This window comes from Danio rerio, chromosome 6, assembly GCF_052040795.2.
Source record: "Danio rerio strain M-AB ecotype USA chromosome 6, GRCz13ab, whole genome shotgun sequence".
NCBI lineage: Eukaryota > Metazoa > Chordata > Actinopteri > Cypriniformes > Danionidae > Danio > Danio rerio.
The window spans coordinates 25,336,797-25,358,120 of NC_141026.1; the positions used below are offsets into that span (position 1 = coordinate 25,336,797).

Below are 21,324 nucleotides of genomic sequence, written 5' to 3' on the forward strand. Positions count from 1 at the left end.
CGTGAAGTTATTCAATTATTCCGTGAAGAAATTATTCAATGTTCGACATGATCACAACTGAAACATGAAAACACGGTGGGACATAAGGTAGCTCCTTCCCTTTAAAAGAAATAGCCAGTAGTGTTTTGTATCATCACAGCTCTGCAGTGAGAGTGATTGAGCTCAAGCACATCAAATGAAAAATGTCTTGAAGGGGCAGAGCATGTCAGATACTAGAGAGCTTTTGATTGGTCGAGATTTGATAAAAAACTAAGTATGAGGGGATGTGAAAAAAAAACTTAGAAATATTCTAAACACATTTTATGTCACTATTTTGTAGCACACCAACAGATATCCTAAAACTAACATACTGATAGTAACATCTAAAAAACTCAATTTAAAACTTTAATTCAAAAATGTAACAATCTAAATGCAGACATAAACTACTTGTTAAATCATGGTTTTGAAATAGTTTATTTAGAATTAATCCATTTTCTGGAAAACAATATTTTAGACTGATTTTGTTTTGAACATGCTTATATAACTAATGGCGATCTAAAAAAATTATAAATATTGCAATGAATTTGAAGTGTTTCATTTTGTTGCTTATAAATCAGCAGCAACATTGTCACAACTATCTTTGTGAATATTCAATTCAAGGAAAGAAACAGCAACATTATTATTATTGTTGCACCAACAAAACACATCCAACTGCAACTACAGAAGCCAGAATCTTCTGCACTGTCAAGTCATCTTCATAATCAAGTCCTTGAGGATACTTCAGTGCTTTGAAACTCCTTTATTAAACACCTATAGAGCATAAGGATTGCTCCCAGCAGCAGCTACTCTCTGAATCCAGAATTTAATGACCACACCATGAATGCTGCTCAAATGTGCAGTCTCTTTACATTTCATATCTGATCAGACATAATCCACCACAGGCAATGTCAGACTGACTGACAGATTGACTTTAATTATAAACAGCCACTGAAAGCAGATATTACATCTGTACCTTTGGTGTTAGCGTGCTAATGTGTGATAAGAGTCCGTCAAAGTTGTATCAAATGTTAAGCTGATTTTGTGACTACATTTTCCATGTGATGTGATTTAGAATATATGCAGAATCTGACTAAACTCATAGTAATATATACAATAGTTTTATGGTGTTTACACATGGGTGGCACAGTGTAGCACGATCACCTCACAGTAAGAAGGTCGCTGGTTCGAGTCAGTGCTCCGGTCTATACCACACTCCAAAGACATGCAGTATAGGTGAATTGAAAAGGCTAAATTGGAAGGGCATCCATTACGTAAAACATACGGTATGCTGGATAAGTTGGCGGTTCATTTCGCTGTGGCGACCCCTGATTAATAATGGGACTAAGCTGAAAATTAAAGAAAATGATTATTGATGGATAATGTGCTCTCACTCACTTTTTCTCTCTCTTTCTGTTAATCTCTGTGATTAATGTTGATTAATGTTGTAAGTTGATGAACCTTTGGAAACTGATTTTTATGCTTTATGCAGTGTTCTAGTTTGACAGCTTTATTATTTTATTTATTATTATTATTAATTATTTTTAATGTTTTAATATGTGTTTGTCAACAAAAAAAATGTTGGGTTTAAGTATTCAAGGAGTCTAAAGTATCAGTGTCAACTTTGCAATTTTGTTTTAGGACATGCCAAAATGGACAAAATGATCATGGTTCTTGTATTGATTAAAATCAGCATTTCAAATGCTGTTTTAACGCACAATTTTAATAGATTTTAACTAGTATAAAGTAATTAAATATCTTAAAAAGTTTTAATTGATATGGTGTATTATAACTTTTATTACTGATGATAAACTAATTCTTTTTCATTTAGTTTTTGTTTTACACAATGTGCTGCAGTTATTAATTATGTAAACATAGCTGATATTGTAATAAAATGCTGTCCTATTTTTTGGGGGAACAAGAGACAGTTGGAGCATCCTAAATCGCGTACTTATGCACTATTCTACGCCATTTTGTACACTCTCAGAAATAAAGGTACGCAAGTTGTCACTGGGGTGGTACCTTTTCAAAAGGTACACATTTGTAAACCTAAAAAGTATAAATTAGTACCTAAAAAATTTAAGAGGAACACTTTTGTACTTTTTAGGTACTAATACCCTTGAGGTATTAATATGGATCTTTTAGGTACAAATTTGTACCTTTTGAAAAGGTACCACTCCAGTCGCAACTTGCATACCTTTATTTCTCAGAGTGTGGTAAAAATAAAATAAGTAGTGCATTCACACAGAAAATAGTAAAATTGCACTTTAAATACCCGAATTAAGTGTGTAATGATGGATACACGCACTCAACTGCCGCTGATTTGCTCACGTAGAAGAAGGGGCAGAGCTGTAGGGCGTTGAATGTTGAAATGTTGAATCACATTTCTCAATATGTGTTCTTCAGCGTTCTTGTGTTCTCATGTAACGTCATCATTATCCACCAAAGTTCAGTTCCAAAACTCAAGATCACAAGAACGGAGGATGTGTGAAAGTTCCCTGATGTGTTCTTGATATCGAGGATGCACCCATGCAGACTTGAGTGCAAAACTCGCTTATAAAGTCCCAAAAGTCATTGCAGCTGTATAAAAGAGGTGGGAAGCGCAGCATTTAATATAGATGTATTATTAATTAAAGTTTGGAGATATAAATGCATCCCAGGAGTTTCCCTAAATGAAACTATAAAATAAACATTACCATGAAAGTCTTTATGAAGGTATAAACACATTAAGGGTGTTTATTTGCTGTAATTCGTTTAAAATCTGTTTTATTGCACAGCGTATATTTGTAAAGTCTTTATGCAGAGTATTTATTTCGAAAAGGGGAAAAAACAATAAATCGTTTGAATGCTGTAATGTTTAAATCATTTTCCATTAAAAAACGCATAAAGGTCATGTGACCATCAGGTGGAACGCAGCATCTCATTTCTCACAGGATGCGTTCTCTGTTCTCGCGGTCTCCCGAATTCATTCTTCTGAGGTAACTAAAGGCAAGACAAGTCTCCACAAGTCCGTTCTCAACGTTCTTGGAATTGAGAAACAGCCATTATTTATTTTGGATTGTGAAAGCTACATTCTTCTTCAAGAGTAATTATAGCGCCTTCTGAAGGTGAATGTGGTCACACTCTTTGCAGGTATTATTTGGTAGTTTGGTCTTTCATTTCGCTAATTTGGCCAATGTCAAATGTCATCAGGGAAACTATTTGAATTTCTGCTTATGTACTATGCTGTTGAGGGTATACAGATATGGCTACTGAGAATGCCCGAGTGATCGCGCATCACTGCTGTAAACTGCGGCACTGCAAAATACTTGTCCAGCTAACTGGACAAACTGCTTACTGGGAAAGCTGTCTACATGCAGATAAACACTCAGCTGGTAAGCGTGAAAAGGAAGGGCATCATACCACCGGTATCATTCGTTTTAAAGACAAAATGCAGCCATATGTAGCTCTGGCTACATGGTTCGCAATCTCCAGAAACGTATATAGGTCTACGTTTTTTAGAATGAAAACTGTTGGTATTTTAGGAGTTGATATAAATATGTAATTTGTTTATGATTCTTTTATTGTGTGTTGTGAATCATTGGAGAATAATTGCTTTATAAAATTATTGTAAAAATAAAACAAAAATAAAAAAAATCTAATAAAATATGATAAGGTTAAGATGTAAAGTATTTTATCTGTCTGTGTATATGGAAGAGAATCCATGTGCTTTCTCTCTGCTTTTACGATCATGAGTTACATCCAATCTGTGCCACATGTGAGGGTAAAAACAGAATTGGGTCACTTTAGCCATGCGGTGTAAATTTAGCCTTAATCATTCGGTTTTCGAAGTTTGCACAATCAACACTGCTACTGTAATTATACAACTGAAGTGGGGAAACCAAGAACTCACCGAGAAGCAGAAGCCTTTTTTCTTGATTTCAGAAAATTGCTGAGTTCATCTCTACTGGCTTTTCTACTCGATGAAGAGTTCTGGGAGTCTAAATGTGAGTGGGCATGAAGCTAGAAGAACTGGGGTATTTATAAAGAGCTTTGATGCTTTAGAATTTGTAGACTTGAAGAAAAATATAATTAAACCAACTGAAATAAATTTTGCTCACTTGAAAATTTAATACTGAGCATTTGCATATCGGAAGCAGAAAAGCCGCTGGCAAGAAGGTCTCTGTCACCAGAAATAGGTGAAAATAATGCTTTTGTAATATTCTTTATTGTAGACCATGTGATTTCATTATGGATTGCTTGATCATTTTGACTGCGGAAAGTTCCGGCAAAGATGTTTTAACAGCCCTGCAGCCTGAGAGAGACAGTGAATAGCGTGAAGCCTGCTGTTTTCTAGAGAGCTCACACTGCGTGTGCCGGATGAGCACATTTGTATGAGAGCAGGCAAACTATCATGCACTTCTACAGAGGATAACCAGTCATTTTCCTCATTGATGGATGTCTGAATAAACCATAAACATGATTATTTAGGGAATCTGCAAGAATTATAGGCTATAAATATTCATAATTAGTATACAACACTCCAATGAGCCTAAAATTGAAAGCTGTCTGACCTAATGTAGTTAATTAAAATTCACTTGACTGCAAGTTAATTAAATAGTGCTGTTCAAAGTGAAAGGGCACCACTCTGATCTATTTGTAATCTATACCAAAAACGTTTATATAAATTTTGCATTTCTCAAATTTTACAAGAAAAAACATTCAGGCTCATTCTGATTACGTACCCCTATATATATTTCTGAAGAAAGCAAAATACATCCCAGGAGCTACGTTTTTTTGCAGTTTTTGTTTTCGCGAATCCACCAGAGGCCGCAGTGTACAATTTTGCAGGTCTCAAATTTCTCTCATGAGTGCCATTCAGTCCTGCAGTTCTCACGTAAATCCACCCAAGGCTATTGTTAACTGCCTGAATGACTGACCAGCCGACTGATCCCCCCACCCTTGCCCTTCCCTAAACCCAACTAATAGTGTTTTAAAAAGCACAGATTGACCCGCCCTCCCCCTTTCCTAAACCATCCAGTGTTTTTAAAAGCAATTCAGAAAAAGAAAAGCACCCTGATTTTTACCATGTTTTCAGATTTTACATCCTCACCCTGTTATTTACTCATTTTATTTTTTAGCTTTTGTTTTCATCTAATCTGCTCTTCATTGGACTTAAACCTCAGTGTCACAGTCAACTCCACTCTGCGTCTCAAGTGCGCCGACAAACATGTCGAGCTCCCAGACAACCGAGTCCGATTAAAGGAAGGGCGTCATACAGCCCCGTAACATTCGTTTTAAAGATGAAATGCCACCATACGTAGCTCTGGCTACATAATTCACAATCTCCAGAAATGTATACAGGGCTACGTTTTCAGAATGAGTCTATGTTGCAACATTCACAACAATGATGCACATCCAATGTGGGAATGCCATTATGAGGTTGTGCATTATATGCAAATAATTAAATGTACTCGAATGAATTATTCAGCTTCTACTATGTTTACCACACAAACAGACATCGTTCAGATGTATTTCAGGACATTTGTCCAGTTTTTGTGTAGTACTAGTTTCTTATGCATCTACTGTAAAATAAACCCCTGTTACCCATACCATTGTATTAGGGGAAAATCTTCCACTAATACAATGTCCCCTCCACTCCCTTTGAAAGTCAAGTTATTTCCTTAGAATTTTTTCTTTATATTATGCTAGATCACAACAGAAATCATTTAAAGGGCCATGACAACCCACACTTTTGGTTCAAGTCTACCTCAGAATTATTTTTTAAAAGTGCATCATAATGGGTGAGGAACTCCGCGATCAGAGGCAGGAGTGGGCATGGCCAGCAGAGCAGGGGAGAAGGAGGTGAGCAATCAACTGTTGTCAGCTGGTTCACAAAATGAGACACAAACCATGAGGAGACCCCGATTTTATAGTTTACTAAGTTAAAATGTAAAGAAATAAACAGTAATTTAAGGACCTGGTAAATTTGTCATTTGTAATTTCATATACACACAACCACAACTTATATTATTATAAAGATAATCGTGTTCATATAAACACCATAAATGAAGACTTTTTCCTCAATCCCCAGGTCTAAATGCAAACCTAGTGCAGCAAGTTCCCTGCCCTTTCAATCAATAGCCCTGCTGGTAATCTGGAAGATTTACGCGAACACAGCAGCACGGCGATGTGTCTAAATATGAACAAACTCCTGATAAAAGACAAAGTCTTTATCCCCGTGGATCATGGAACCAAACACATACGACCCTTCATGAACGGCTAAATACATCAACATAGGGTCTCACAGCCTGGCACTGGCAGGTCTTGCCTTCGGAAAGCACATGCAGTCATGAATAATTAAGAAGCAAAGTCTTCACATAGGATAAGAAAACTTCGCAATGAATAATAATGAGAAACCGATGCGTCATCTTTGCACTTGCAGTTTTGCGCTATGTCACCAGTTTTGATCCCGCCCCAAAAATCATTTTAAACTCAGAAAAGGAAATTAGCTGACAAAAGCTCAAAATTATCCAGTTTTCCCCACAATTAAAGCCGACAGGTGCTAACATTGTCTTAAGTGATGCTCAACACACTGATCAAATCTATTAAAGTTTCAAAAAAGTACTCCAGAGTTTCTTGAGTCCCTTCCTCTAGAACTAGGATGGGTCTGTACTTTGTACTTTTATTTAAAAACAAAATCCTATTTATCTTTATTTATCTTAGAGTCTTTTACAATGTGGATTGTGTCAAAGTAGCTTAACATAGATGAAGTTTTAGTTAATTGAGACTGATTCAGTTTATTCAGTTTGAGTTCAGCTTAGTTCAGTTCTCTTTAGTTTAATGTAAATATCACTGCTGAAGTTAAAAACAGGCGGCATGCTGGCTTAGTAGTTAGCACTGTTGCCTCACAGCAGGGAAGTCGCTGGATAGAGTCCCAGCTGGGTCAGTTGGCATTTCTGTGTGGAGTTTGCATGTTCTCCCTGTGTTTGTGTGGGTTTCCTCCAAGTGCTGCGGTTACCCCCACTGTCCAAAGACATGAGGCTGCGGTTACCCTCACTGTCCAAAGACATGAGGCATTGGTGAACTGAAACTGGCCGTAGTATATGTGTGTGAATGCGAAGGTTTATGGGTGTTTCCCAGTGCTGGGTTGTGACTGGAAGAGCATTCGCTGCATAAAACATATTCAGGATTCCGAAGTCGGTTGTTCATTCCACTGTTGTGAGCCCTCATAAATAAAGGGACTAAGCCGAAGGAAAATTAATGAATGAATAAATGGAAGTTGAAAACACTGAAGAGCAACTTCACCGATGCGCCGATCCACTAGTATTTACAGGATATCATGTCAATATTATTTGCGCTCTGTATATCGCGTGTGGTGAAATTGAGCACACTCCCACCAACAGAACGAAATTGTGCATCATAATAGGGCTGGATGATCAAATCGATATCGTATTTATTAATAACGATATAAATAAAGTTTGGTATAAAGTTTCGGTATGAAGCGCTATAGTTTTATCAAAATGTGACTGCTGAGCACATGCCATGGAAGCAATGCCAATAAACTTAGGATGTAAGTTTATTATTTCTAATGGAGGCGCGTGACTTGCACAACATAACCATTTATATTTGAGTAAGCGTGAATAAGGCGAATTATCACCACACAGCAAGAATAATATGAAATGCCTCAATCACGTGTACAGCACAAACTCAAGCAAAGACATTTTGTGAGGTGAAAAAAATGTGGGGACAGTCGTGGCCTAATGGTTAGAGAGTGTGACTTGTAATTCAAAGGTTGCAGGTTTGAGTTGCAGCACCGGCAGTTGTTGGTGGAAAAAATATCCACCTCAATACCACGGTTGAGGTGATTCCCTTGAGCAAGGCACAAACCCCCAACTGCTACCCGGGTGTGTTTATGAGTGTAAGTTGCTTTGATTAAAAGTGTCTGCTACATGTACGAATAAACTTGAGCATATGCCGCAGTGCTCTGCGTTTGGTGTGAACCCATCATAACAGATAAAAATGCACCCTCTCTCTCAAACACACACACATTCAGTGACATCATGTTAGTCATCGACCAACACTAATGACTTACTTTTTTTCTCAGTCACTTTGGTACATTTCTCATATCGTCCTTGACATTTACAAAACAGTGTTTGATAAATTTCTCAAAACAACTTACAAATATCATGGATTAACTGCAAAAGCCCATCTCTTACTGACAATATCTCTCAAAAATAAATATGTGTCAATAAACATGTCAGGGCCATCAGACTGACAAGTCCTCATGTGTACGAATAAGACAGTGACATTGCTTAGTCATGTTGTAAATATAACCATGTACTCTGGAGGGATGTTCTGATGTGTTGTAAATTGTAGGTTACACCTTAGAATATGTGGGAGTTTAGAGACTGGGCAAGATTCACATTTACACTTTTACTTTTTGTACTGTGTGTCATTGTGATTCATAAAGGAAAAGTCATCACTGCATAGTACAAAGAAAACAAAATAGATATGTAAACAAAGGACAATCATAGGACAGATTTAGAAAAATAAGTAAATGTAAAGAAAATATACTTGACATATTATGACAACTTGCATGCAAATCTTATGCTATGAACTAGAGCCCAAACATTGTGGGGGGTGAAGCTGTTCAACAGAGAACTATTATAATACATATTGATCAACATAACAAAAGCAATTGATAATGTAGGAAACAGCAGAGAATTGTACATAAAATTTCCTTTGATGTACCAAAGCATTTGCAAAATGAGAATGTGTGACACAATGTGAAGAACAGGTACTTTTAACTGTAATAAAATAAAAAATGTATCATAGTGAATGAGAAGTCTGTAGTGAACTGAGAACTGTAGTATTTTTTTAACATTTGTTTTATTTTACAGTTTTCCTCTATTGGTTTGGCTCATTTCTTGAAACAAAAATCACATTCTCAAAACCACTTGGCAATTGTTCACAACAGAATTGAATTTCTCATTCATTTCATCAAATTGCAAATGTCTAAGTACATCTTTGCTAATGATTAAGCACAGATAGCTTACATTTAGCACAATTTCCAAGTGAATAGATCTAGTTGATCTAAAATGATTGTTAATTCTCAGTCTAATGGTTTTTCTCTCCAAAATGTGTCAGCGTCATTTCATTCTATATGTCATTACATGCACAATGGTCAAAATTGTCAAAATTAGTCAATTTTAGTCACCATAATACCATGAATACCATACAGTAGGTGAATCTTTGGAACATTTGATTACAATTTATTACAGCTATTTAGTCTTTTTGCTCTGATATATGATTTACTTTGTGTGTGGTTGATCATTACAATAAAAAAAGGAGTTACCATTTCCCTGGCAGTATGAGTGCAATGTGTGATGTCAAACCTTGGAGGCTACTCTTACCCTACAATCCTATTTCTTTTTTTTCAGTTTTATGAAGGACTGGGCTAAGCCGGTAAGGTGGACAAGAGGGATATTTTAGTGGTCCTTTGCCACAATGACAAAACATCTAAACATTTTGACCTGCAGTGCTTACACATTACTAAAGGGACGAAGCATTTTGGGGGCACTGACTGTTTAAATGAGAAGGAAATTTAGTTTTGACACATGAGTGAACTGTTTTGAGAAAGGAATGAGCTTTTACAAGTGAGCTATAGTGTTGTGCTAAACTGTAACACTGTTTTGCCAACTGATCTTAGAATTTTGTGAATGTAATTTCTGTTTCAAGAAACGAGCCAAACCAAATAAGAAAATCTGTGATCTAGACTAAGCATGAAAGAAAACGTCTGCTCTGATAATTATTATTTTAAGGCCACTTGACACATAAGAATCAGAATCTATCTAGCCAAAGGATTCATACCTGCACGGCTTTCCTTCTCTTACCTCCTTACCTGGCACTGTAAATACATCAGTCTCCATACCTGTTTGTCTGCTCATGTTTTATCCCTCGTCTCGCCACATTGGATGGATGGATGGATGGATGGATGGATGGACGGACGGATGGATGATGAATGAATGGATGTATAGATTGTTTGCTATGCTACTGTTTTTGACTGTTTAGTGCTAACATTGTTGTTTTATTAAAAACACACCACAACAGAGCTATGAGTATTTACCTTTAATTGCTTAAATCCCTGCATTTCAGTGTGCGCTATTTTCCCCATGACTGTAAATATGCGTGTCTCTGTTGCCTAGCATCTTCCTGCTAACAAAAACTTTGTTGGCAAAAACATGTCTTTCAAATCAACATACACAGTGCCACAAAAAAAAACCCTTCTCCCCTACTTGTGAAAATGAAAATGAGGCATGAACTTTCATGGGTGGTCTAAAGGCCTATACATTTATAGGCTGTATTACCAAAAACATCTTATTTTTAGAGTAATGACTTGACAGCTTTGAAAGTAAATATGCCCTGACAATATGACATCTTATTTGAGAACGGTCAGAATGACGACTATGGAATTACTAGTAGTTATTAAAATTTGGTAGTTCCAGTGTTAATTGAAGAGATAATAAACTATTATGGCTTAAAACAATGTTTTGTGGCAAGTAGATATCCCTGTAATGAGTGGCATTAAGTATAAAGTATATCTAGGTGTTTGTTTTCACAAAATACATACTCTTCACTCTTATACAACAGCATTCTGCTTCGTGCTGGGATGCTAATAGGCCTATCAAGTGCACTGAATGTACTTCATCCACTACATAACACGCAATGTTTTTCAATATTATTGTTTCACTAAAATACCACAATCAAGCATGCTGCATACCACACAAGTGTCCTAACAGAATGCAAACTACAGGCAGACAAATGAAAGTCAGTCTTGATCTTAAATTAAGACTAAGGGGTATCTGACCTGTACTGGGCTTGGAAGTGCTCCTGTACAAAACTGTGTCGAGTTCCGGGCTGCTGTGAGTTTGCTGGGCCAGGGCATGAACTCTCCTCCAATCCCACAGAGCCCTGAGAGGTGCAAGCAGAAACAGTGAATGGAACATATATTAGCCATTTTTAGGTTTTGAGTGTATATCTCCAGTTTACACAGAACAAAAAAAAAAAAAATCAGGTTAAACATTGTAAAAATTGCAAACTTGAAATATCATGCATTGGCCAGTAATTTAAAATCATTTTATAATAAACATTGTAACACCTAAAAATGGTAAACTTTGTTTGCATGGGAGTGTTTTCTTTTTTTTTTGTCATAATAAATTAAATAAATAAGCCTTACTTATAATATCAAAATGATCAACTAATTTACTTTATTGTATTCATAATTTACTTTAATTGTACTTTCTAGAAAAAGTGAGGGTACGATTAAATGTGATTTAATCACCCTATAACTGAAGCCTAACACAATAACTGATGATGCATACATAATTGATGGACATAATTGATAACACTAAAGTCAGCTACAATGTGGCTCATAACGAAAGCTATAGGTGACCCATTATTTAAAAACAGAATTTACGTTGCATCTTCAAAGCTTTTGAAAACAAAAAACATGGCATACATTAGTTGTTTAAATTTATAGGTTATTTATTTAGTATCTGTACTGTATATGACATGGGCCTGCTGGTTAGAACATTTCTGCATTGGTTTGCATGTGTCAAATTGTAAAAGTACACTTTTCAAAAAATAAATAATATCCCATTTGCAATAATAATAATAACAACGATAATAATAATAATTATCATCATCTTTATCATTGTTATTAAAGTAGGATTTGTTTTCATTTTCTAATAAATAATAAATATTAAATTTAATTTCTTAATAAAAAGCCTCATTATTTATTATGATTTATATATAACATTAGAATACATGTTAGCTATTTAAATTAATTTTATGTTAATTTAGAATAGACTATGAAATATTGTCAATAATATTTCTAAAGGAAACACAGGCCTTGTATGTGCCATTTACATAAAATTGAATTAATATGGAAAACGAGTGCATTTTGTTATCAAGACTAATATTGGATTTAAAAATATTGGATTTATTATTTGTTTTGTTGCGTTTAAAACAATATAACTTGAACAAAGAATTCATGGGGTTCATTTCTATAGAAGTTGTTACCACCCCGTTTAGAGCATCATTATGGACGTTTAACGTGGTTCAAATGATGGAACAGCGACAGAGAAACTAGGGGTTTTGGGAAACACTCATCACTACAAACGATGCATTGTATTATGATAGTTCAGCTGTTACCTCATTGAGTTACCTCATTGTTTGGGAAACGCACCACAGGATAGGAACTGACTATTTCAATGCACATCCAAAATTGTGGGGTTAAACATGTCAAGAGAATACAAAATTTCTCCATCTCGAAAGAGGGGGTAATGACTGGCCAGGGACTGGCCCTAACAACTCCATTCATAGTGAGAGGCACATAACCCTTTTCAAGAAGTAAGATGCAATATATTTAAGAGGAAATATTTTCTGTGAAAAAATCTCATATAGTGAAATAGAATAAGAGATGGAGAGAGATCGAGCATAACTTTTAATCTGGCTTTGGGCTCTTTCCTTATTCATATCAGATGAATTGTCAAGCTTTCGGTGCACACTTGAAATAGTACTTTCTCAAACTGGGTCAAAAGCCACTTAGCTGGACTTCAGAACAAAGAATAGATGCCTCACTGAACAAACTGGCCAGTATTTCACTCTCTCTTTCTCTCTCTCTCTTTCAAAACATTTTATCAAAAATATGTTTGATGTAGATAATGTGCCGATAGTGAGGGTCCACATTTAACTTTCTAAAAATAAAACACAAATGGTGTATAACACAAATGTTGGAGCATGCTGTTCACAGTCAGACAAGGCAACTAATAATGTCTAAAGCATATTATGAAAATTCTCAAATTCCATAATATCATCTAATTTCCATTCTTTGGCAGCATTTTTATAAAATCAGAACTGATTAAAATGTTTGTTGACACAAAATACAGCAAAAAATCTATTTGACTTCAGATGGACAGAATGCAGAGTGAATTGGTCTGCTGTTACAGAAATCCTTTAACAGTATTCATTCATTCATTTTCTTTTCAGCTTAGTCCCTTTATTAATCTGGTGTCACCACAGCGGAATCAACCACCAACTTATCCAGCATATTTTTTATGCAGCACATGCCTTTCCAACTGCCACCCATTACTGGGAAACACCTATACACTCCCATTCACACATACACTAGACAATTGAGCCTACCCAATTCAAATATAGCGCATGTCTTAGGACTTATGGGGGAACCCGGAGCAACCAAAGGAAACCCACACCAACACCGGTAGAACATGCAAACTTCGCACAGAAATGCCAACTGACCCAGCCGAGGCTCAAACCAGTGACTTTCTTGCTGTTAGGTGACAGTGCTACCGTCTGTGCCACCGTGTTGCTCAAGATAACAGTATGCCAAAAAACATTTTTCATGTTTTTATAGCTCTAATATAAATGTGCACCTCATGTCCATGTAGCTACTGTTATCAGTATATCTCATCACATAACTTGGGAAGAGGTTTAAATGAATTATTGCCTTTAAACAGAACCAAGGTCAAACAGATACCCATCACTAGCAGCATCAGCAAAACAATAGATACCGCTAGACCACACAGATACTCATGGGTATTAGATATCAGAATGTTTCATTCAGCAGACAAACTCCAGCCCATGCAAGGACTTGCCCTTGCAGAGGAACTGCTGTTGTTAACATTGACTGTCCTCTAGTGAAAATCAATGTTTTTCTTAAATCATTTCTGATTGAGGTAAGATTAGGTAAGAATGAGTATTTCATATATAAAAGCTGTTGTTACTTTCTGCTGTGAGCTGTTCAATGGACAATGAAATGCAAAGAACTGGGAAAAGAAATGTGGAGAAATGGAAAAGAGTTGTGAGCAAGTGGTGGAAAAAAGTGAAGATGTAAGGAAAGAAATTTAAAGAAAGAGGGGTTGTGAGGACAAAAAACTACTGAGCTAATAGGAAGCAAAGGAATAAGGACAGGATGAGTTGTGTAGGGGTGAAGGATTATGAAGAACAAAGAACTTGTTCCACTGTGGAAAGTTGTGGAAAAGTGGTGGAAGGAAACAGGGAACGGTGGAAAAAAGCTAAGGGAAACTGTATAATTACTATATAAATTGGGGAAATTGGGGAAGGAGCTTAATACAAGTTGTGTAAAGCCAGGGACACACCAAGTCGACGACAAAGAGCAAAGATGTTGTCACTTTACATAGGCTAGTCCCAGCTGGAACAAGAAACTGGTGAACACACCAAACGGGGGACAATTCTCTAAAACCAGAATGTGTGTTCTGCATCTGCGTGAGAGAATGTACGGTTTATTTGTCCACATGTCCAAATGTGGCAGTAGTTTGCACTGTAAATTAAACAAAGGGAAACCAGAACTAGTGCTGCATACATACAAACTACACAAACCAGCATTCATTTTCCATTTTTACAGCACTTTTCACTCACCACAGAGGAATTCACATGTGCTAATATTTTAGATAATCTCATGATCCATTCATTTTTTCACTTTCCTTCGGCTTTTCCCTTTATTCATCAGGAGTCACCACAGTGAAAAGAACCACCAACTTATCCAGCATGTGTTTTACACAATGAATGCCTTTTTTCAACTGCAACCCAGTACTGGGAAACAGCCATACACACTCATTCACACACATACACTATGGTCAATTTAGTTCAATTCACTAATACCTGCATGTCTTTGGATTGTGAGGGAAACCGGAGCACCTGGAGGAAACCTACATGAACACGAGCAGAACATGCAAGTTCCACACAGAAATGCCAACTGACCCAGCCAGGACTCGAATCAGTGACGTTCTTGCTGTGAGGCGACAGTGCTAACCACCATGTCGCCCCCTGATTGTTCATATCATTTGCAAATATTTAATAAAAGTGACAGAATAACAGCCATCTTATTTGTGTTCCCTCTTGACTTGCATCATTTTTGTCACTTCAACTTTTGTTCTCACGTTCTGATTCGGCCTACACCAATCCAACATGCTGAATTAAACATCAAACTCCCCTGATGTGAGAGCGGAAAGAGGCGATGTGCAGAACAAATGACACAAACTAGCCTATGTGAAGCGATCACCAGCGGTCTGACACTGCCTAAAGGCCGACTGTCAACTTAGTGTGTCCCGGCCTTAAAGTGGGATAAGGGAACTGTGGGAAGAGTATAAGGCCATATCCCAAATCTATTTTTGCACCCTTGAAACACAGTGTGAAGAGGAAGGGCTTTAAAAATGACTCCTAAAAAAATGGAACACCAGTTCAACACCTGCTCACGTCATCACATGCCATCTCAATCTCTAGCTTCAAATGAGATCAACAATCGCAACTGCTGTAGTGATTCCAGTTGTGTTATTTTTTGTTGTTTATTTTATGGAAATCACAGAAGGCAACAATATCAAGTTATCATAACGATTTGGCGTAGCAATAAGATCTTAACTGTACTGAGTATTTACACAGTGACCATATTCATCTATGTAAACACAGGAAAACAACATTAACATTATAGCTGACACTGTAAAAAGCCCATTCCAAGCCACTAAACTTTTTTGATAAGGTATTTGAGTTTCATCGAGTGTCAGAAGTGAAAGTATGTTGTGGGACTACTATACAGGAGTTATTATTAGGCATTATAGATAGCAAAATATGGCGTTTTTTATTTTAGCGCTTTTTTAAGCATGATTGTAACACACAAACACTATAATGAATGTATTAAACATATGCTTGTTTGTCGTAAAAATTCGTAATAATGACAAAAAAATATTAATTTGTGCATCTCCTTTCTTTCGTGTGCAGCCGTTGTAGCTGATGTATTCATGCGAAAATTGCATACCCTTTGGTTTTGAGTGTGGTCCTTAAAAATCTCAGTTTCAAGGGCTATCTAGCCCTTCCCCTTAGCCCTATGCCTTCAAGCTAAAAAGAATTGAGACACCCTTACACCTTCACATGGATGTGCAAAACAAGGGGTAAGGGTAAGGGCAAAGGGGTAGAACTAAGATTGGGCCTAAATAAAGTAAAGGGAACTGTGGGAAGAGCTAAAATTAATTAAGGAGAAATATAGGAAGAGCTAAAATTAGGTAAGGGGAACTGTGAAAAGTGCTAAAAAGAAAGTAAATGGAACTCTGTGAATTTCTGAAATTAAGTAAAGGAACTGTCATAAATGTCTTGAAGGAAAGACAGAGGCTTTATAGGGAAGTGTGTCAAAAAAGAAGAGCAAAGTACTGTATATACATTAGCATTTAGTAAAAGTTGGAAAGTTTACAAGGAACTGTGGGAGGAGCTAAAATAAAGTAAGCAGAACTTTGGAAAGAGATAAAATGAAGTAAATGGAACTTAAGGAACAGCCTTGAAGGACAGAATGTGGAGTTATGGTGAAGTGTGACAAAAATATAAGAAAAAGGCTACATAGCAATTGGGCAGCAGTTGAGAAAAGTGGGGGAAGTTACAGGGAAATGTGGGAAGAGCTAAAAGCTAGGTGATCTGAGGGCTCAGCAAGGTGCACTAAGAGTTATGAAGCAGAGAAGGAAGGGGAGAGGGGGATGGGGACAGATGTCTGGAGAGGGAAGTGTTATAAATAATAGTGTTGTGTGGAAGTACCCTTGCTGAGAGGAAGTGTGAAAAGAACTGTGAGGATGTTGAAGAGTTCTAAGAAAGTAGGAGAATAGTCATGAAGAATTGGAAAGAGAAAAAAGAGGGTTTGAAAGGTCAGAGGAAGATCATTAGAATTGGCGGTGAGAAAATGAAGAAAACACGTGAGTGTGGTGACCTGGGAATGAGACAGAAGAGAGAAAAGAGTTTGAAGTTTAATTCAATTCAATTAAATTCATGTTTATTTCTATAAATTTCACTGCTAAAAATCCAAACACTGAAGAGTAAATCCATTGATGTGCAGCTCCAGAAGTCCCAAACCAAGCAAGCCAGTGGTAACAGTGTTGAGGAACAAAACTTAACCAAATGACAAAAATGAAGGGAAAATATCTTAAGAGAAACCAGGCTCAGTTGGGCTTCTTAAGGCTGATTTATACTACTGCGTCAAACGCCAGCATATGCTACGGCGCTGACACATAGCCCTTCGCCCTGGCCGTCGGCGTCACTGACATGCACCTCTCAAAAAATGTACACGTCGCAACAACGCGTAGCGCAAGCTTTGTGATTGGTCGGCTTGGTAGCGCTGACGAGTCTGGGCGGGACTGAGAGCCGCGCGAATGGCGTGTAGAGTCCCATGAAGGAGCTCCGGATGGGAAGTTTTGTTTTGTGTTTACCTCATAGTTAAAGTTGTTGCACTTCCACCGGTTCCTGCCTCAAAATGAGCGAGTTTGAGTCACTTGTACAACCAGGAAGTGTTTAGGAAAAGCAAAACAGCAGCGAAGAAACTTGACACAGAGGAACATTTACACCTCACTGCTAACTAGCGTTTCGGAAGTGTTAATGCAGACCAACAGAGACAGCGCGCAGAAGTATAAATGCACAGCTGCGCACGTTACCCGCGCCGTGAGTTACGCCGGTCACTTGACGCAGAAGTATAAACCAGGCTTTATGCAGAGATGCAGTCAAAAAATTTAAGCTGGAAAAAGGAGCTAAGTGGACATGGAAAAAAGGTTTGCAAAAGGAATGAAGAGAACTGAGAAAAAATAACGGAAGAACTGTGATAAAAAGTTCAGGAATCACACTGAATTTACAGATCCCTTTTATCAACTACAAATACATTTTTGGCCACAGAGGACAGTGTGAGTACTCTTCCTGTCTGTGAGCTCCACAGACAGGAAGAGTACTCACACTGTCCTCTGTTTATAAGGAAATCTATTGAGGTTCACAGATCTGTGCTTCTTGCCTTATTTCTCTCTTCCTCCACATTCACCCTGTAGTAATAAAACAACTAAAATATTTTTGCAACAAATCAATCAGAAACAGAATTTTTCCACCTCTCAAAAAAGCATTACTCCAAGAAATATTGGAGTATTTTATGAGTATTTTATAAGTCATTTGCAAGAGCTAATAATCTTTTTTCATTTTTATTCATTAATTGGGTTTACTTTTAGAAGTTGCAGAATATGAATTATATTACCTGATTGTTTATTGTACTGCATATTTACAGTATGTACAGTATTTCTGTAATGAGTCAGGTTACAACTATAGGGATCGCTAACGTAAAACTGACATTTCAACACAGTTGAATGTTAAAACAAAACACATTACAAGAACATAGCATTAAAAACTAAAATTCATGGCTGCATCTCCCTGGATTTAAACCCATTATCTCAGCATGCTAGCTACAACGTGGGGTTTAATATCTCCATTTGCTTAACGGTTTCTTTGTTGAAGCGGTTTCAGAGCAATTTATAAAAAATGACCACTAGGTGTCACTGTACAGACAGGTTTCAAAACGTTTTGAATCTTCAGCACATTTGCTTCAAATGTTTCAGTGCTTTATGAAGCCTCACTTCGCCCACCACTAGGTTCAATGGAGTTGAGGATCCACATGCACTTTATTAAGAAAATTGTCAGGCAGGCAATAGTCAAAAACAGGAGCAAAAGGAGAATAAAGGCAATTTAAATGGTCAGAGTGACAGGAAAAAGAAAAAAAAAAAAAAAACAGCAAAAACTACACAGATACGCTTCGTAGTGTTGCAGAAAACAAGTCTCAGCACTGTGTGTGTGTGTGTGTGAATGTGACGTGTATTTATTGTCCTGGTAATCAGTCTGTGATCAGCTTCCAGCTGTGTGTGTGAAATCAGGGAAAGACATGAAACTGGTGTGTGTGTGTGTGTGTGTGTGTGCGTGCGTGCGTGCGTGCGTGCGTGTGTGTGTGTGTGTATGTGTGTGTGTGTGTGAGTGAGAGAGAGGTCCATGATGTGATTTGTAGTTCTCCAGCAATCTGCAAGTGCTACATTGTTGCTGATTATGACAATTTCATTTAATAATTATTTTGTCTTTGACGAATTTTAGCTACTATTGGCTATTATCAAAATATACTTTAAAAGCTTCAACCATTAAAAAATATCTATAAGTACATATGGATGCATTTTGTTTGTGTAAAACAAACTTTATGTGGTGGTACCTCCGACTGCCCACCTCTGTATAAACAACTTTTCCAGGGTGACTGGCTTGCACAGTAGTTCAACACAAATGGTGCTATAGTTGGGAGGCAGAGAGGAGTGGAGCAGATCGAGGTTGACAAATGAACCATAAAATGCGAAACAAAAAAGGCAATGTGGGGTCATGATAGAAGCAGTTGGGTTTATGAAAGGGTGTGTGTGTGGGTCAGTCAATATCAAGCTGATATATTATGCACAATAACAATCTGACCAGCTTCATGGATACACAAGAAAGACGTTAATATGCGCAGAAATGTATACAGTGGCTTCTAGTGGATTTACGAGAAATGACGTGTGAGAAAACAGGCCTCAGTATTGTATTTGAAATTGTCAATAATGTATATGGCAATAATGTATATGGCACCTAGTGGATTTGTGAAAACAAAGACTGCAGGACAATGTAGTCCAGGGTACATGTTTGTTGATTCCCAAAAATGTAGCTTGGTTTACATAATAATAATAAAAAAATAACTCTGTTAAGAGTTACTGAGTTCAGGTCTGTAGCCAGCCTGGTGAAAGGGGTGGTTCTTTTTTCTCATGAAGTAGAACTTTTTGCAATTATACACCTCATTTTCTATTGAATCATGATATTTGAATACATTTTAAGCACTATTTTTAGCTGAATTAGCTTGTCGGACGGTTATAATAACCACACATTTTGAAGTACAAAAAAATATTTACTAAAGATTTAGAATTAAGAAATATGAAAAAATGCTAATTTTTAAAATACAAATTTAGCCTATAGTCTTTTATAAATACAAATTATAAATACAAGTTATAAATACAAACTGGTCAACACATTTAACTTTCCTAAGTCAGAATTTAACATCTGAATCAAATTAATAATAAAATATATTTTTAAAATTTTTCTAGCCTCTCTTGTAAAAAAAAAGTACATTTGAAAACTAATGGATAACAACAATAGCCTAACTAGTTTGCAAATTATTTTTTATTTGGTCTGCTTTCGGTGTATTATATTTAATATGGTCCACTTGGTTATGGTTCACATCTTTTTTGTAGTCATTTTAGTTTGAATAAGGTCCAAGATTTAGAATTAAATGTTTTCTCTATTTAAAAACAGAACAGTAGCGAAAGATGACTTTACTTATATCAGATTGTGTGTTTTCTAGCAGCTGGATGTTGGACTCATAAAAATTAATTGTTTGCATTGGTCAAAACTGAATAGCTGAAGTCACGACAACCAACAGAGGATTCCACTCAGTCTCAAAGACTTTTCATTGGGTTATTTTCACTTATTATGATGACATATGTTTGGGACAAATTGTAGACCTTTGTCAGTGAGGGGTGAGTCTTTCGAACCACCTGAACCCCCCTGGCTACGGGCCTGAAGTTAGTTACAACCAAACTAGCATTTCAAACTTAGTGCAAACAGTTACTACTAATTGGAATTGATCAGATGAGTCGTAGCCTCATATTTTCAAAATAACATTATGAAACTAATATAATATATTTATCAGTGCTTAAATGTTGCTTTCAAAGTAATATTGCATTTATTTATTTGTTAATGCACTGTCAGCCAAGCAAACTTAAATGTAGTCTAACACGAGATGAAGCAATTTGAGTTTCCTTTGAGCCACATCTGCTCATGCTCAGACAGCAAGACTGACATCTTAGAACTGTTAGTGCTCTTCCAGCAAGAGTTCAGCAAGGCCAGTTAATTGGTGTCCTTCAGAGCTTTTCCTTTGTGATCAGACACATTTAAGGATTGTACAGAGATTTCAGCTCAGCACCGATCCTTTTCTTTACCAGAAACTCTTCCAAGAACCTTTTATTCTTCCATCCGTTTCACACAACCAACAGTCATGTGAAAAGTAAGACGGGAGGTCAGCAGGAATTGAGGAATAGACAGAAAGGCATGCAAAGAGGGATGAAATGCTAGTCTTGCAGGAAAGAGGCTGACTCACAGCTATTCTTTCAGACACGCATAGCAGCTGCTAATTCAGGCTATTCAGCCGGGGCTTACGGTATCACAGCAAACACCGGGACCCACAGGAGAGGAAAAACCCTGACAGGCGTTTCACTCCAACAACACCTCTATCTCTGTATTTGTTTATCCATTTGTCACTTTCTCCATATCTTCTGTTGCTTCATTTCTATTAGGCATTCAGGGTCGCACACTCTCTCTCTGACTCTATACTTGCGCTCAAGGCTCCGAAGAGGTTGGGATCAGCTGGGATTTTAGTGATTTGTT

The 21,324-nt window shown here is 36.9% G+C and overlaps 1 protein-coding gene and 1 long non-coding RNA gene across 3 annotated transcripts in view; both read right to left on the bottom strand.

The window, feature by feature from the left end:
- Positions 1-21,324, bottom strand: part of LOC147843513 (uncharacterized) — a 721,012-nt gene that overhangs the window by 137,074 nt on the left and 562,614 nt on the right. The gene's annotated exons all lie outside the window — the stretch shown is intronic.
- usp43a (ubiquitin specific peptidase 43a) overlaps positions 1-21,324 on the bottom strand; it is a 177,747-nt gene that overhangs the window by 101,652 nt on the left and 54,771 nt on the right. For both annotated transcript variants that reach the window (NM_001442042.1, NM_001089402.2), the window contains 1 exon segment: positions 10,865-10,968. In NM_001442042.1, the coding sequence (NP_001428971.1) occupies positions 10,865-10,968 (104 nt within the window).